The sequence below is a fragment of the Uloborus diversus genome, chromosome 2 (assembly GCF_026930045.1).
Source record: "Uloborus diversus isolate 005 chromosome 2, Udiv.v.3.1, whole genome shotgun sequence".
Lineage (NCBI taxonomy): Eukaryota > Metazoa > Arthropoda > Arachnida > Araneae > Uloboridae > Uloborus > Uloborus diversus.
In genome coordinates, this window is record NC_072732.1 from 123,437,685 (window position 1) to 123,456,227 (window position 18,543).

The 18,543-nt window shown below is 33.2% G+C and overlaps 1 protein-coding gene across 1 annotated transcript in view; it reads right to left on the bottom strand.

The window, feature by feature from the left end:
- LOC129217300 (serine/threonine-protein kinase greatwall-like) overlaps window positions 1–17,505 on the bottom strand; it is a 71,515-nt gene extending 54,010 nt beyond the window's left edge. The window contains 6 exon segments of the mRNA XM_054851574.1: window positions 6,627–6,718; window positions 6,798–6,816; window positions 6,818–6,874; window positions 6,876–6,900; window positions 14,125–14,180; window positions 17,338–17,505. Of these exon segments, the coding sequence (XP_054707549.1) occupies window positions 6,627–6,718; window positions 6,798–6,816; window positions 6,818–6,874; window positions 6,876–6,900; window positions 14,125–14,180; window positions 17,338–17,409 (321 nt within the window). The 5' untranslated portion in view covers window positions 17,410–17,505.
- Between the last annotated feature and the right edge of the window lie 1,038 nt (window positions 17,506–18,543).

The following is an 18,543-nucleotide window of genomic DNA, read 5'->3' on the forward strand; positions in this document are numbered from 1 at the left end:
TTTTGCTTACGCTAATTCTGGGAAAGCACGAAATAGTCAAATTGGGCCATTGGTTGATGAGCATGGAGATTGAATCCAAAATGATTGGGATATTGCAAATGTTCTTAATAACTTTTTTTCCAGTGTGTTTAACGATAACTGTATCTCAACAGTTGACACTAGTAAGACACAAGCTATTATGCAGCCTGAGGATTTTCCGTTTTCCAGGGAGGAAGTTCTATTTCATTTGAAAAAATTAAAGCAACTAAAGCTCCGGGACCAGATAATATTTATCCAAAAACTTTAGTTGAATGTGCAGAGGAATTAGTGGGTGTTATTTTAAACATTTTCGATGCTTCGTATAACTTAGGGACAGTGCCAAAGGACTGGAAACTGGCTAACATAGCACTGCTCTTCAAGAAAGGGTCTAAAGGTAATGCTGGGAATTATAGACCTGTAAGTCTGACTTCAGTGATGTGTACGATTTTCGAAACTTTGGTCAAAATTAATATTATGAATTTCTTAGAGACTAATAGTCTGTTGACTAGTTTGCAGTATGGGTTCAGGAAAGGTAAATCGTGTGCTACTAATTTATTACATTTCTATGACAAAGTTATCTTGGCTTTAGATAACAAAAAGTGTGTGGATATTGTTTATATTGATTTTCAAAAAGCTTTGGATAAGGTACCGCATGTTGCTCTTCTCAGCAAATTAGCTGATATAGGAATAGGAGGAAAAACTTTACTTTGGGTTAGAAATTGGCTGACTGGAAGGAAACAAAGAGTAGTTGTGAGGGGAAATCATTCTAAATGGAGTGATGTTTTAAGCGGGGTTCCTCAGGGTTCAGTTTTAGGGCCTCTCTCGTTTATTATTTTTATGAATGACATCAATAAGAATATTTCTGGAAGCATGAATTTTTTTGCTGATGATGTAAAAGTTATGGGGATTGTAGAAAATGAAGAAAAGATAAAACAGCTTCAAGAGGATTTAGATTATATTACTAAGTGAGCGGATAAGTGGGGTACGGCAGTTAATGTATTAAATTTTTTTATACATTAACTGCCGTACCCCACTTATGTATTTTTTTTTTTTTTTTTTTTTTTTTTTTTTTTTTTTTTTTTTTTTTTTTTTTTTTTTTTGGCCACTAGAGGGCGCCTGTGATGCAGGGAGTGTTTTTTGCTGCTAATTTGATAAGTGTTTTTTTACTATAATTTTTCATTATTACTGTCTAGTTTTAGGTTTTTTTACTTCATTTTATCATGTAATTTAGTTTTATTGTGTTTTGGGGGCTCATTTTTGCTGTTATTGTATTCTTGAAGTGTTTTTGCATTTTTTGGAGCTAAGCCTAACATGTGGTGATCTCCTGGTTTTTGATCTTGTGTGCTTTATTGGGTGTAGCAACTCTGTTTATTTACTGCTGTTTTTAGTATTTATTCTGTGTTTTTTTGCATTTTTATCTTACTGTTTTGCCTTTTGGAACATATTCACTGAGTAGAAATGGGTGTTATATGCATTATGAAAGAGGTAAAGAGTGGGAAGGGGGACAGGTGGATCTCTTGTGATTTATGTCATATGTTCTGCCTGTATAAGGGGGAAAATGAGTCTGTTTTTGAAGAGGATTATATTTGCACTAAATGTGCTGAACTCTCAGACTTAAGACTTAAGATGCTAGTTTTGGAAGCCCAGTTAGCATTAGGGTGTAAGCCAGTTGTAGAGGGTAAAAATGTTCCAGAGATTCAGGGGGAAGTTTCAAATGAGGAGTTAGATTGGGAAACTAAGGGTGTAATTTTGGGGGACTCTATGGTAAGGGAGGTGGGTAACACAGTTGGGAGAGTAAAGCGTAAGGTGGCTAGGTGTTGTTTACCAGGGGCTCGGGTAAAAGACGTTAATATGGTTGCTGAAAAGAAGGGAGTATTGAATAAGGAGGACATGGTTACTTTGTGGGTGGGAACAAATGATGTAGGCCACAGTAAAAATGAGGAGTTTTCTAGGGAATGGGAATCCCTGTTGGATAAAGCAACCAGCTTTTCGACGAATGTCCAAGTGGTTGGTTTGCTTCCCAGGTATGGAGTGCATAGGAGCTGGCTAAATCAACGTGCGAGGTGTATGAACTTGCTACTGAAGTCAATTTGCGAAAAGCGCAGTATCAGGTTCATTGATGTATGGAGTCACTGTAAACGGGATTGGATTGCTAGGGATGGCCTGCATCTGAGCTCTACAGGGGTCAAAATGGTTAGTGGATTAATTTTAAGGGCTTCAGAGTCAAAAACCTAAGTTGGAATGGGGGGCATGGTTCAAGCACCAGGTATCGAGAGAATGAAATGATTTTGGGTATTGCTAGAAATGGAAATAAAGTGACAAACAAGAGTAGTAATGTTAACAATTGTAATTTAGGAAATTTCAGGGTGTTAAATAAAAGCAACTTAGGCATGCTTAAAGTTTTCTATACCAATGCTCGCAGTATTAGGAACAAGATGGATGAATTGAAAAGCATAGTTATGGATGAGAAGTTGGATGTTATCGGAATTACAGAGACATGGGCTACCGAATCTGATGCAGAGTTATTACATATTGCTGGGTATAATTTATTCAGACAGGATAGAGTAGGTAAAAGAGGTGGTGGGGTTTTATTTTATGTTAGAGACAATTTTATTTGCAATGAATTGGTCATAAATGATAAGCCTACTGATATTGATATGGTTTGGCTGGAGTTGATGAGCAGTAAGGGCAAAAAGCTACGCTTTGGAAACATTTATAGGCCACCTAATTCAAACCAGGGACAAGATGAACAGATGTACCATATTATTAGTGACATGTCTAGTAAGGGATCCGTTATCATAATGGGGGATTTCAATTTTCCGGGTATTGATTGGAATAATTTTTATCCTGGTAATGGCAAAGAAGAGGAATTTTTAAAAGTAATTGGTGACTGTTTCTTAGATCAAGTTGTAACTCAGGGAACTCGAGAGGAGGCCATTTTGGATCTAGTTTTTTGTGACATAGGTAGTTTTGTTCAGGGGTTGAGTGTAGGGGAGCATATTGGAGATAGTGATCATAACAGCATTAGGTTCCGGGTTAAATTTGAAGTGTGCAAAGATGATAATTTTAGGTTTGTGCCCAATTTCAGAAACACCGATTTTGTTGCACTTAGGCAGAGCTTGAAAGAGGTTTTTTCGTCAGGGTTGGAAAATAGCGACGTAGATCAGCAGTGGACGGAATTTAAGGATAAACTTGCTAAAACCGTTGGGGACTATGTTCCATTTAGGAGAAAAGGTGTTAGTACCAAAATTTGGCCCATGTGGTTCTCCAGGGAGACTAAAGAAGCTCTTAATTATAAGCAAGCCACTTTTCGTAAGTTTAAAGAAACTGGTCAGAGTGCGGAGAGGCTCCAGTATGGTAAGGCAAGGCGAAATTTTAAGTATTTGGTACGGATTCAGAAAAGGGAATTGGAGCAAAGGCTGGCAGATGACATTGATGGGAACCCTAAGAGGTTTTTTTGCTTACGCTAATTCTGGGAAAGCTCGAAACAGTCAAATTGGGCCTTTGGTTGATGAGCATGGAAATTTAATCCAAAACGATAGGGATATTGCAAATGTTCTAAATAACTTTTTTTCCAGTGTGTTTAACGATAACTGTATCTCAACAGTTGACACTAACAAGACACAAGCTATTATACAGCTTGAGGATTTTGTATTTTCCAGGGAGGAGGTTTTATTTCATTTGAAAAAGATTAAAGCAACTAAAGCTCCGGGACCAGATAATATTTATCCAAAAATTTTAGTTGAATGTGCAGAGGAATTAGTGGATGTTATTTTGAGTATTTTCATTGCTTCTTATAACTCGGGGACGGTGCCAGAGGACTGGAAGCTGGCTAACATAACGCCACTCTTCAAGAAGGGGTCTAAAGGTCTTGCTGGGAATTATAGACCTGTAAGTTTGACTTCGGTGATTTGTAAGATTTTCGAAACTTTGATCAAAATTAAGATCATGATGTTCTTAGAGACTAATAGTCTGTTGACTAGTTTGCAGTATGGTTTCAGGAAAGGTAAATCCTGTACTACTAATTTATTGCATTTCTACGACAAGGTTACCTCAGCTTTAGATAACAAAAAATGTGTGGATGTTGTTTATATTGATTTTCAAAAAGCTTTTGACAAGGTACCGCATGTTGCTCTTCTCAGCAAGTTAGCTGACATTGGAATAGGAGGAAAAACTTTACTTTGGGTTAGAAATTGGCTTACTGGTAGGAAGCAAAGAGTAGTTGTGAGAGGAAATCATTCTAATTGGAGTGATGTTTTAAGTGGGGTTCCTCAGGGATCAGTTTTAGGGCCTCTTTTGTTTATTATATTTATGAATGACATCAATGAAAATATTTCTGGAAGCATGAATTGTTTTGCTGACGATGTAAAAGTTATGGGGATTGTCGAAAATGAAGAACAAGTAAAACAGCTGCAAGAGGATTTAGATCATATTACTAAGTGGGCAGATAAATGGGGTATGGCAGTTAATGTAGGGAAATGTCAAGTGCTACACTTAGGTCATGGAAATAAGCGTATGAGATATCGTTTACAGGGTTCAGTCATAAATCAGGCAGAAAATGTTATGGATCTGGGTGTCTTTATAAATCAGGACTTCAAGTTTAGTCAACAGTGCAGTATTGCTAGTAACAAAGCCAACAAAATGCTTGGGTTCATCAATAGATCTATTTCAAACAAATCTAAGAAAGTTCTTCTGCCTTTATATAGGAGTTTAGTAAGACCTCATTTGGAGTATGCTGTTCAGTTTTGGTCGCCTTATCTGAAGAAAGATATTTTTGTATTGGAAAGGGTTCAAAGAAGGGTAACTAAATTAGTAAGGGGACTCTCAGATTTAGATTATGATACCAGACTTAATAGGCTTAACATGTATAGCCTGGAGCAAAGGAGAGTCAGAGGGGACATGATTCAGTTATTTAAATTTATCAAAATGAAAGATGTAAATGGATTAAATTTTTGCGGGGAAAGCAGGACGAGGGGTCATTGTTTTAAGCTATTTAAATCTCAGGCTAACTTGGAAATCAGGAAAAACTACTACTTTAGCAGGGTCGTGGGCACTTGGAATAGCTTACCGGAAGAGGCGGTAATGAGCAAGGGAGTGGATAGCTTTAAGAGGGCCATTGATCTTCATTGGGGACTAATTAATTGACTAGGACCAGCCTAGCTGGGCCCAGTGCCTGTTGCTGGTCGTCACATTTGTATTTGTATTTGTATAAATGTCAAGCGCTACACTTAGGTCATGGAAATAAGCCTACGAGTTATCGTTTACAGGGTTCAATCATTAGTCAGGCAGAAAATGTTATTGATCTGGGTATCTTAATAAATCAGGACTTCAAGTTTAGTCAACAGTGCAGCATTGAAAGTAACAAAGCCAACAGAATTCTTGGTTTTATCAGATCTATTTCAAACAAATCTAAGAAGGTTCTTCTGCCTTTATATAGGAGTTTAGTAAGACCCCATTTGGAGTATGCTGTGCAGTTTTGGTCGCCTTATCTGAGGAAAGATATTTGTGTATTGGAAAGGGTTCAAAGAAGGGTAAATGGACTAGTAAGGGGACTTTCAGATTTAGATTATGATACCAGACTTAATAGGCTTAATATGTTTAGCCTGGAGCAAAGGAGGATCAGAGGGGACATGATTCAGTTGTTTAAATTTATCAAAATGAATGATGCTAATGGATTAAATTTTCGCACCAAAAGCAGGACAAGGGGTCATTGTTTTAAGCTATTCAAATCTCAGGCTCACCTGGAAATAAGAAAAAACTACTACTTTAGTAGGGTTGTGGGCACTTGAAACAGCTTACCGGAAGAGGTGGTAATGAGCAAGGAGGCGGATAGCTTTAAGAGGGCCATTGATCTTCATTGGGGACTAATAAATTGACTAGGAGCAGCCCAGCTGGGCCAAGAGCCTGCTGCTGGACGTCACATTTGTATTTGTAAAAGCTCTACTGTATTAGAAGAACAGGATTCCGCACATTCAACTTTTCCATATAGTACGTTGATCATGGAAAATTTCAAAAATAATAATAAAGAAATGATGTAAAATGGTTGTAAGAAATTAAAAAGGACAATTTTAATAACATTAATTCAGAATAAAAACAACAATTAACAAAAATCATAATCACAAAAATGAATCCTCCAATAAAATAGCGATTGAAAAAATAAAACCATTTCATTAAATGAGCAAAAAAATATTGACTGCCTTGTTGTGTTTTGTTTCTCTTTTTTGCAAAAAATTTATCAGGGGTGCCCACCTAGGAGGGGATCATGGCGCAGACTGTGAAACTCACTGAAATTTTTAGGGGAGTGGGTGTTTTGAGGGTTAAGTTTTTCTTTTTTAGGGGGGAGGGCACCCTGCATTTACTACCATAGAAAGTGAGAAATCCTCTTCTGAAAGTAAGGGAACTAAAACACAAACTTGTTTATGAAGCATTATTATTATTATTTGTAGTAAAAAATGAGTTTTTGAGAGGTTATCTGATATTATAATATTCATGTTGTATACAGGTTAATAGGGTTGCAGGGTTATAGAGGGAACTTCTTGTTAATCATACTGTATTGCTAACATGTTTTCAAGAAATTTAGGGAAAAATAATTCTTTCAAAGAACATACCAAATAAATATTATTCTTTGACTGCATTGAGTAGAAAAGTTGAACAACAAATGGACTTCTGCTGACTGCTAATGCATCTCTTTCTGTTAAAACTAAATATAAAGAAATTAAACCATCACAAACAAAAATATAGGTAATAGGGGGAAAACTTAATCTAAAAAGAAAACATACCTTGTTGAATCATGTTTTTTATTAACCATGACTTCTTTCTTCATAACCTTTACAGCAAAAATTTGATTTGGTTTGTCATTTTTTATGCCCTAAGAAGACTTTACTGTAAAGAAATAATAACATATACTATTTATTCAAACTTTTATAGGAATCAGCTAAAGGAATGAATAAAATAAGTAAAAAAAAAAATTAAAAGGGTTAAAAAATAATGATATTTTTGGAAATATATTAAAAAATGTTTATTTATATGTTCAGGGCCAAGCACTCAACCAGAGGTAATTTCAACAATTTTGATCAAGTTTAAAATTTTCATTTCAAAATTTTAAACCAGGAGAGGCAAAGGGTACATACTCAATACATTTTGTAGGGAAAATGAACTTGGGATGTTTCGCGAAAATTTACTTCCAGTGTTTGAGATTTCAATCCGTTGCAACTTGCAAGTATTTCAGTTTTTTTAACAATTGGAATGTATATTTTAACATGTGCAACTTTAATTAACATATATGTTTTTTATTTTAAATACTGAAAAAATAATTGTTTTTGTTTTTAGTCTTGTCTATTAATTATTGTAAATAGGATTTAAATGATTATTTCCTCATTGGTTATCACTGATTTTTTGCAAAAAAATACTAAATTTAAACAAATAAGCTCACGGTACATTAATTTATTAACCGGTAATTAAATACTGTTCTTACATTGCAATTCAAAGGATTTTGAAATGCCTAGAGTTTTTACTCTTACGGAATAAGTAGTCAAATTTATAACCCAAAAATAATGTTGAAAAACAAACAAAAGCCAAATTTCAGCATTAGCTAAATGCTCCTCAGGGAGTGGGGAAAATGTGCTTAGTCAAGCGAACCCTTTTCTAAAGACAAGTGACTCTGAATAATATCACCGTATTTAATTCTGAAGTCAGTGGTAGCCATCGAAGGGGGGGGGGGGGGCTCATGGTGCAGTTTGAATTTTTGCAAAGTGTTTTAAACTGTCATTTTTCCTTTTTTTGGGGGGGGGGGAGCACCACGTTGAATAATGCTCTTTTTATGATAACAGTGCCCCTTTCATAATAGACCAGCACCCTGCCCTTTTTTTCTCTAGAGTGAACACTAGATGTGAGTAATGATTTAGAAAGTTCAGAGAAAAGTTGGCAAAGTTTCACAGCATTTTTTTTTTTGGAAAGGAGTTTGAAATAAACATGTATCTAAAAAGACCTTTTTATATTAGTGTATGAAGGTGTTTCGTATTTATTTTACTGCAAGGATTTTCCCCAAAAGTTTAATCACTGAAAAATAGCTTTTTAGGGAATTTTGTTGTTTTAATGAAATTTTGGGAGATATTTACCTTATTAGAAAGTTCAGGAGAAGGTATTAAAATTTTGGAGTCTCCTAAGTAAAAAAAAAATTGTGACAGTGGTAGCTATGATCAGGGGCGAATACAGACTACCATTTTGGGGGGGGGGGGCAGGGGCGTAGCTAAGGGGGGGGGTTTTGGGGACAAAAACCCCCCCCGAAAAGTTAGTCTCAAAAAAAAGAGAAAAAGAAGAGAGAAGAGAAAGAAAAAAAAAAAAAGAAGAAAAGGGAAAAATTCAAAGCGATTATACATACATATCTATATATATAAAAATCTCGTGTCACGATGTTTGTTCGGGGTAAACTCCGAAACTACTCAACCGATTTTTCTCAAATTTCATATCTATGTGTCATTTGGTCCAACTTAAAAGATAGGATAGTTTTTATAATTTTTTATTGCAAATTTCATATTAATTATGCAATAATAGTGTGCATTAATTGGTTTAGTTCTAAAAATTCTTAATAGATGGCGGTGTAAGTTGATTAATCGATATAACTCTAACATCGTATGACTTACTGCTAAAAACACCATGATAAAAAACTCAGAAATGTTGCTTAGAATTTCCATATAACGTTTCGCTATATTACAGGTTATTATTCACTTTCTGAGAAAATCAACTATATTTTTCAAAACGTTTCCTTAAATTGCTACAAACTGCAGATTTCACACCGTTGTGAAAAATATTTTTCTCCACCAGTATCAAGATTAACTAAACGTATTTAATAGGTGTATCGGTTCCGGAGAAATTACGTTTCATCCATATTGAATCAAGACCCAATGAGTGCGAAAAGACATCTGGATCACGAAGCTTTGCTAGAGTTGCAGATAAATTACATTCGAGCTACTTGCTTGAGAGTCTGTCTCCGCGTTGGCAATGTGCGCATTAATGCTTTAAGAGCTTTCTTAGAAAAGCTTCTCTGAAGCTGCCAGAATCATAACTGCCTTTAACCAGGAGACTACTGAATTCTTCAAAAATATTCCATGTTAATTTCAGGAAGGTTAATGAATATAAGTGGAAAACAATTATTTTCTTTATTTTGTTTACCAAGAGATTTTTAATATCATTAATTCTTTCAAAGATACGTTCGCAACAGAAAAGTGCAGTGACAATTGCATCGTCAGGCATTGCTGATACTTTTTTTAGATGGTAGACGAACAGCACATTCAGCTTTAAAGTTACCTAATAGATATTCATAACAAACAAAACGCAATGTGTAACATTAAAGAAAAAAAACGTGGAATGGCTGTAGTGTTGCAAGAGAGTGAAATTATAATTTGGGATAAGTGTACTATGGCTCATGAGTAAAAGCATTCATTTGAAGCACATTATAGGATTGTGCAAGATTTGAACGTCAACGATAGACTTTTAGGCGAAATTGTCTGAATACTGTCTGGGGACTTCCGGCAGACAATACCAGTTATTCCGATGAAATTAACGCATATTTAAAACAATCATTTTTATAGCGTAATGTCGAGATAATGCAATTGGCCATGAACATGCGAGTATAAACGCAAAATAATCTAATCGCACAAGTATTTTCTAAGCAATTGCTGGGTATTGGAAACGGTGAAATTGAACTGTATCAAAATATACAGTACAACAAATAGCCAGACAATTTCTACACTGCCGTTGAGACGAAAAGTGAACTAATTGAGAGTCTATTCCCAGATAAATTTAATTTTTTTAAAATCATAATTGTCTCTGTAATCGCGCTGGTTTTGTAGCAGTTTTGTTTTCGGTAAACATTCCCGAACAGACAGGAATATTTGTGGATCGTCAACTGTCGACTGTCAAATACATATCCCGATGCATGTCGCAAATTGTATTTATTGGTCGCACAAAGTCATTGGGAGTTGACACTTTCTAATGCAGGTTTGACATAAGGAGAAACAGTATTCGTCAACTGTTTAAAACAATTTTGACGACATACTATCCAACACAATCATCATTTTTTAAGGAGAAACTGTATAACTTTCACGTTTGAAGACGTATTTCATAAAGTTTAACAAACACACAAATGCCAATTTCAAATTTTCCACTTAGTTATTATGATATGCCGTCACTTGATAGTTGGGCCACCGGCTTAGTTAACACTGATTTGCAACGTATAACAACAGAGCAACGACGCTGTCTTAGCTACAATTATTGCGAATAATGAGCCATTATTGACGGCTTGAAAAAAAAGCTCCCCATTGGATGCTGAACAAGCCTATACAGTTGTCGATGAAAACGAAGCAGTGAACATTCCAACTGAAGTTTTAAATTCCCTGGATACACCAGGAAAGCGACTACACGATTTCCGGTTGAAAATTGGCTCAACAATTGATACTTTTTCGCGATTTAAATCCACCTAAATTACGCAACGGTACACGTTTCTTCATCAAAACTCAACAACTTTGACGGGAAAGTTTAAAGGAGAAATGTTTGTGTTGCCACGTAATCCATTAATAGCGTTATAATTTTCAAACACATTTGAAAGGCTTCAATTTTTGATTCGTTTAGCTTTTGCCAAGACCATAAATAGATCTCAAGAACAAACAATGTCTTCTTTCGGTTTGGACCTGAAACATAAATATTTCTCTCATGGGCAATCATAAATCGCCTACTCACAAGTGAAAAGTTATCATACTTTTCGTATTAGCAAAAAACTGGTTAAGCAAGAACATTGTGCACAACTTAGTGCTTAGACAGTTTTCAGTTTTCTAATAATAGAAACAATAGTTCGAAGTCAATGTTATCTACTTCATTGAAAACATTTAATTTTTAAATGTTTAATTTAGTTAGTGTATTTTGTAAAGAAGTTATTGATTACAAACTATAGAGAAAGCTGAGGTGAATAAAATGTAGTGTAGAATCTAAAAGTGTATGGTAGTTTACGCTTAGTTTCTACATTCGGTTATTTTACAATTAGTTTCGATATTTACTATCACTTTCAAGTTAATTTTGCTTTTTTTTTTTTTTTTTGGCTGAAGTCATACTTACAAAATTTACTAAGCGTAAGTAAAGTGCTTTTTCCATAGAAAATTTAGTTAGTACTTACTGAATTCAATAAGTACTTCAGCCTGCACTGCAAAAAAAAAAAAAAAATCCGAACCGTTACTGAGTAAAAGTATTCGATACTTGCTTGCAGTTCTGGCTAAGCTTTGGCTATGTTTGCATTACTGCTTATAAAAGTTTCTTAATAAATCAGAAAGGTGCTAAGCTTTTTTTTATCCCTTCCTAAGTTTACACTAAAGTTCCAGAAACACGACTAGCTTCAAACGGGAAGATCTTCGAATTTTTCAAGAGGCTTCCGAGATATATTCAGGAAGGTTATTAACTTTTATCGGAAAACATTCCGGGTTTTGGCATGACATGTTACTGGCAGAAATTGGCCACATCAGCTGCCCATAGTTTTCTAAGAACATTTATGAATCGTTTTTACATTGAATCACGCCCATTATCAATCTCATATGTTTTAAAATCGGGTATACTATTTTAAGCTCTATTAAAAATATTTATTTGATTCTATCAAAATAATGAGTAAAAGTTTATTTTAATCCATCTTCTTTGCCACAGCAACGCGTGGCTGGGTCAGCTAGTATATATATATATATATATATATATATATATATATATATATATATATATATATATATATATATATATATATATATACATATATAATATATATATATATATATATATATATATATATATATATATATATACATATATAATATATATATATATATATATATATATATATATATATATATATATAAGAAGTAACCCCCCCCGAAAGTCGGGTCTAGCTACGCCACTGGGGGGGGGCATGCTGAAGATAGACTTCTTTAAAAAAAATCAATTGAAAACTAATTCATTATGGCAAGACAAGAAGCAAATGAGTTGATTTTTGTGTTACCATTGTAGGTAATTTTTTTATTAGCTGTTTTAATTTTACGTCATTACACTACTTTTAAAAGAAATATTAGTTCTATTTATAAAATATATTGTATTCACAACTGTATTGGAGAATAAGTAACTGATCAAAAGCATTTAAGTTCATTAAAGTTGTGTAAATTTTTCTAAATTTCCTAGTTGAATTTAAAACGATGTTATTTTTGTGTTCACATTATTATAATCTAAGAAAGAAAATTGGAAATATTGTTATTTTTTAGAAACATTATGTAGAAAACTAAAATCTATAGTAAATTGCTGATCTAATCAAAACTCGTATTTTCTCAGTGGGATCAAGTATCCCTTGATATGAGGACACATGATCCCTTTCTAATACATTGAAAAAAATATTTTACCAAAACTATCTGTTTCGTTTCAGCTGGAAAAAATACTGTCATATAGAGAAAACAATTAGGATTGTTCACCTGTTTAAAAAAAAAAAAAAAAGGATAATTTGCACCACACAAAAAAAATTGAAAACTAAAGTGGGGATCAAGTATCCCCAGTCTCCCCTACAATTGCATAACTTGCTTTTAACGAGTAAACACGACGATTAAGAAAATTTCTCCCAATTTTTAGGGGAGCATATCCTTCCTTGAAAAATTTATTTAACATTTCAAAAATCAAGTAAAGTTAGTCACGACTGATAAATCCAGAGAACAAGGGTTTTTAATTTCTGAAGAAGATAAACATTTGATAATTATATGTGAAAGTTAGCTAACGTTATCATTTCCATTTCCAAGGTATGTTAGGGTCATAGCTAGAGTAATACAGACACACGCATGCACAACCTACACGAATACATTTGCAGCTGTGCAGGTATATTTGCTGATACATGCATTGCCTCATTGCCTGATAAATGTGAATTAAAATCAATATTAAACAATGAAATTGTAGATGAACTAATGAAAAAAGTTCTCTTTTGCTTTTATGTGGACACATGATTGAAAGCAAAAGGCATTCTCACTAAATATTTTGCCAACTCACTGTATGTGTATATTGATCTTCCTACCAGTGGATAATTTTAAGTTGTGTGCATTGTGATAAGTTTTAGTTCCTACATTTTAGGAACTAAATTATTTTAATTCTACATGCAGATACTTACATTTTCATTCTACTATATCAAGGATATTGTAGCTCAAATTCAAGCTAATGCAGATGCAAAAATAATGAAAGAGAAGACGATAAAGAAATTAATGTGAAGAATTTGAAGCTGTGCAATTCTCAATATATATTAAATGACCTCTGAAATGTATAAAATTTTTAAGTCTTTTAGAAGTCAGAGGTGCAACTGAGGATGTTTTTAGGCCATGAGTATTTCTTGAAAATAAAAACAAAAGGAACACCCAATAAGACAGCTCAATGCAAATTAACCTAACCTCTTTGGCATTGTAAAAAATAAAAACACACAGCAAGTATGCATACATTTTGAACATTTTTTTCAAACTAGTTTTTTTTGCACTCAATTATAATGAGCAAACATAGAGCTCCCTCCATGCTTTAAGTGCGTTTGACTGTAATATATGTATCAGAGGCTAAAATTCAAAATTTTAATTTTAGCTTCAGGAAGGAATAAAAACTTTATGTAGTCACATGGACAAGGAGGGGATCTAAGAAATTATGGCAGGAGTACTGCTCTGAATTAAGTCCTTCTATATATTTTTTAAAAGTCAAAAAGGGAGAAAACTCTAGGAGTTACAATGAAATATTTGCTAGCAAAATAAGTCTTATGATCGCCTTTTCCTATCATAATCATAATTACTACTACAAAACAAGTTCATAAAGTTTATGCAAAGCAATAAGGTTATATTTTCTTGCGTCGCAGATCTAAGGGTTTTTTCCCTTTTGTACAATATGTAATTTGATTTGCAATCACCAAAGTCAACCTTTTCTAGGTCACTTAGATTTAAAATTCATGAATACTAGATCCTCTGATACTCTTATAAAAGCATGATCTGATCAACTGCACATAACAAAATTAATGTCTATGCAAATTATTACAAAATCAAAATGTGCCATAATCATTACATGCGTACATACCCGAAAGCTCCTCTACTGATAGGTTTGATGATGGTAAAGTCTTTAATGCTTGGCAACTGAAATTTAAAAATAAAATTTAATCTCAAACATATTCAACTCAATTTCAATCTTAATGTATAAAAATCAATATCCTGAGATAACATATATATATATATATATATATCAACGCACAGCCAATACCGCTGAAGCATCAGACTTGAAAGTTGGCAGGCATGTCCACATGATTACGAAAATATCCACTAAGAAAGGATTTTTCGAAATATCAATTAGTTAAGGAGGAATTAATCAAAACCTCTTAATTTCTGTAAAATTAAAACTTGTCATTGAAATTTAAATCCCTTATTTTCAGAGGCGTTCCCCTATTTGAATTATTATTCAGTATTTCATCTCAACTTTTGGTCGATAGCAAATTTTAAATTTGATATTGTTTTTGTTTCTTACATGATTCTTTGAGGTTTTCTCAGGTCAAATAATAATGTTTCTGTCTTTTGCTTTCATTTTTTCAAAACTAGAAACAAAATTTTTAAGAACATCATCACAGGCAGACTATCCTTTTGAATTTAGAAGAGTGCAATTTCCTATAAAAGTTTCTTTCAATAATCGTTAATAAGTCACAAGGACAGACATTAAAAGTAGCAGGGATCGATTTAAGAGAAGACTTTTTTCACATGGCCAATTTTATGTAGCTTGCTCCAAAGTCAGTTCATCAAGCAGCTTAATAATTTTAGCACCAGAAAAATAAAACTAAAAATGTTGTATACAAAGAAGTTCTTGCTTAAACATAGGCATAACAATAAATGTGGATGGCCTGTGTTTGCAAAGATAATCAATACTTTAAAAGGATCGTTAATAAAAGTTAAAGATCGGTTAAGAACAATGGCATATATATAAAGAGTCCAGGGTGCCTGGGATCCTCCCAAAATTAGAAAAAATTATAGTTAATAAGTATTTATTATAGGGGATTTTCGAAACTAGGTGAACCAAGCACTGTTAACCTGTGCTAATTCCATTACCAGAGCAATGCCGGGTACGGGAATGCTAGTTGAATAGGGTCACCCGGGGTAAAATGGGTATAAAAAACAGCATTTTTAATTTCAGTGACCCATAGCAGAAATATCATGAAATATAATTGTGTTTTTGTTCAATATTTTATACAATGTGTATCTTAGGTCTAATTTGGACATAGTTTGTGTTAACTTTTACTTTAAATTTAGTGTAAAGGGGTATACCTATTTTACCCATTTTACCCCGTGCTTCGGGGTAAAATGGGTATACACCGGGGTAAAATGGGTATATGCTGTTTAAAAGTTGAACTACACCTAACTAATGGAGATTTTTTTTTTTAAATTGAGTATAATTTCATTGGGGGATAAAAACTTTAATCCAAAACAACCACAAAAAATATTTACAGAACCAAATTTATGAACAAAAGGCGCATTGGCAAAGACTTGCGGTTTGGCTGATGTAGTATTTTTACAACCTTGTGATTCCTGCACAACATCAATGTCATCTTTCTTGGGGAGCACATAGGATAATTTGGCAGATGATTTTGTAGCAAACTTCTCAGTATATTCACCTTCAGCTGACATTTCAGTGATTAAATCTATGAATTCCACAAATTTAGCAACAGCCCTGTCGCCAATTGCTGGGATTAACAACTAGAACCACTAGTTTTCACTTCTACTTCATTAGTTATTTTATCAATTATTGTTAATGTTTTTTTTTAATTTATTTATTTTATGTGTATTTATTTATTTTTCTGCTTTTGTTTGTCTCTTGCCTGTTTGTGTACAATCTTGCAGCCACCTGCTCTGTAATTAAAACTTCTCACCTTTGTTTGGACTTTTATTTTATTTAATTTATTTTTCTTTTTTTTTTTGTAAATTTTTCATTTTCTTACCAGTGCTAAAAAATGGCTGTGAACCAAGAGGTATAGCAGGAGGATTTAGTTATTCAGTACAACTTTGCTATGAAACATAATGATTCTGTTCTGATTGGGTGTGAGGTTGTACTTAGACTATGTTCTGGGCATGGGTGTTGGTGTTTTAAAAGGAAATTAAAAAGACAACATATTAGCTGTATCAATACTTACTACGCTTTATAATGTGTAGCAATGAACCATATACATAATAAACTTACAGTAAATTACTAACCTACAGTAATCATGAACTATATCGATAATAATCGAAAAATACATTTAAGTACTAATTGGCGTAAGTTATAGTAATTAAAATAAAATCAATAAATGCAGAGTAATTATTTATAAAACTTTTTAAAAACATACTTTTAGTTTAAAAGATGAATAATATCTAACATTTGTCTTTCAAAGATAATTTAAGTTTTTTTAATCTTCATGCATTCAATGTCTTTAACTCGAAAATGTTGGCTATACCCATTTTACCCCGTACAACTAAAAGTACTATAAAATTTTTGTAAATATTAAAATTTACTTATTTTTTGAGTTTTCTGTTAGAAAAATTCATTTTCTGTCAAATCCAAATAAAAAACTTCCGAAACTCTTCCTGTAAATTTTTCTAGAAAGAAGTTTATCACTCACTATAAACGCATTGTTTTGTGTTCAGAAAAATAAAACTGTTGCTAAGACTGGTAAATGAGTTGCTAGATTTTTTTTTCCTCAAGTCAAAATGTTGCCTGATATGTAAACATTTTCATCATATTTTTTTTATTTTCAAAAAATGTTGTCCAGTGGAATAAAATCAAGAAAAATGCAACTATACCCATTTTACCCCGGGTTCCCCTATAAAGCTTAATTAACGTACCAGATACTTTAGAAGGAAAATCTGAATTTTTTCAACTAAAATTATTATATTTACAAAAATCTTGGTCGAAATGGTTTAATTTTGGGCTTATGAAAAGCAAAAACGGCAGTTCGAGATGGAAGGTTAAAAAAAAAATAAGTTTCTGCGATGGCTTTTAACAGCAATGTGGCAAAGAAAATTATTGTCATGCGATGAATTTGGATGAGAATGGTCTGGGAACTTCAAAACAATCAATCAGCCATTTGAAGAGGAAGTTTTAAATTATTTAAAATTCTTTGAGAAATCTTTTTAATTTTGTGACTTTTAAAATCCTTAATATATATTATTGAATCGATCATGAATGTTAGTTTACATACAAAAGTCGTATTTTGTTATTGTTAAAATACATAACATTTTTCATTTTAAATGACGCATAAAATATTTCAATTCTTACTTTTAAACTTTTTTCGAAACCACTACTATCAGAAGACGATGTGTGATCCTTCCTCATGCTTACAAAAGACATAACTGGGGGTTTCTAAATATCCGCAATGAATATAACTTTTATTATCATATTTTAAATACCGGACGAACAAAACATGTTTAATCATGCGACCGCGATATTTTTGAATTTTGGTTTTGTTTACTTTTTTTTCTTTTCTTCCAACTGAGTATAAGTTGAGATGTACTAAGGCTGCTTAGAAGGGACACAAGCAGTGCAGCAGCAGACGAATCTATTAAGAGACAAATTATGTCATTCGCAATACAATTTACGCATGACTTGTAAATATTAAACGGTTTTAATACTTTTCAGAATGGAATCTAATAACATAATTAAAGTAAATTTTCGATATTTCATTCTTAAATGTATTTTATGTAATCTAATGTACCAAAATGTCATTCTCTTACTAAGTGCTAATGTTAGTCTTTACTAATAATAAAGCTGAAAGTCTCTCTGTCCGGAGGATGTCTGGATGTCTGTAGGATGTCCGTGACGCGCATAGCGCCTCAACCGTTCGGCCGATTTTCATGAAATTTGGCACGAAGTTAGTATGCAGCATGGGGGTGTGCACCTCGAAGCGATTTTTCAAAAATTCGATGTGGTTCTTTTTCTATTCCAATTTTAAGAAAAAAATATCATAAGATGAACGAGTAAATTACGAAATTATCATAACGTGGAACCGTAACATGGGCACAAGCCAATTGGCGAGATACGAAATTATCATAACGTGGAACCGTAAGATAGGTACAAGCCAACTGGCGAAAAAATTCACCATACATTATTTGTAAATATACAGGCAAACCAAAAGATCTTTTGATTTTTCTATTACGGGCAAAGCCGTGCGGGTATCACTAGTAAAAAATAAGCAAACATTATTTCCAAGCAAATAAACAATATTTCATTTTCTTGTGTGTTTTTACATTTGAAAAATATAACATATAAACTATTCGCAACTCCAACGAACTATAGGGGGCACTGCAGTCACTGTCTAATGGCGGACGAAAAAACTAAAACAAACGCACACGGTAATGAAGAAAATGCTAAAAGTGTTGTGATTTTTGTTCGTGCGTATGATTTTTTCGCTTTATTCTTTTTAAATTAATTTTCAAAGTCTTGTGGATATTCTGGCCCACGTAGAAAGAAATGAGAATTCAAGAA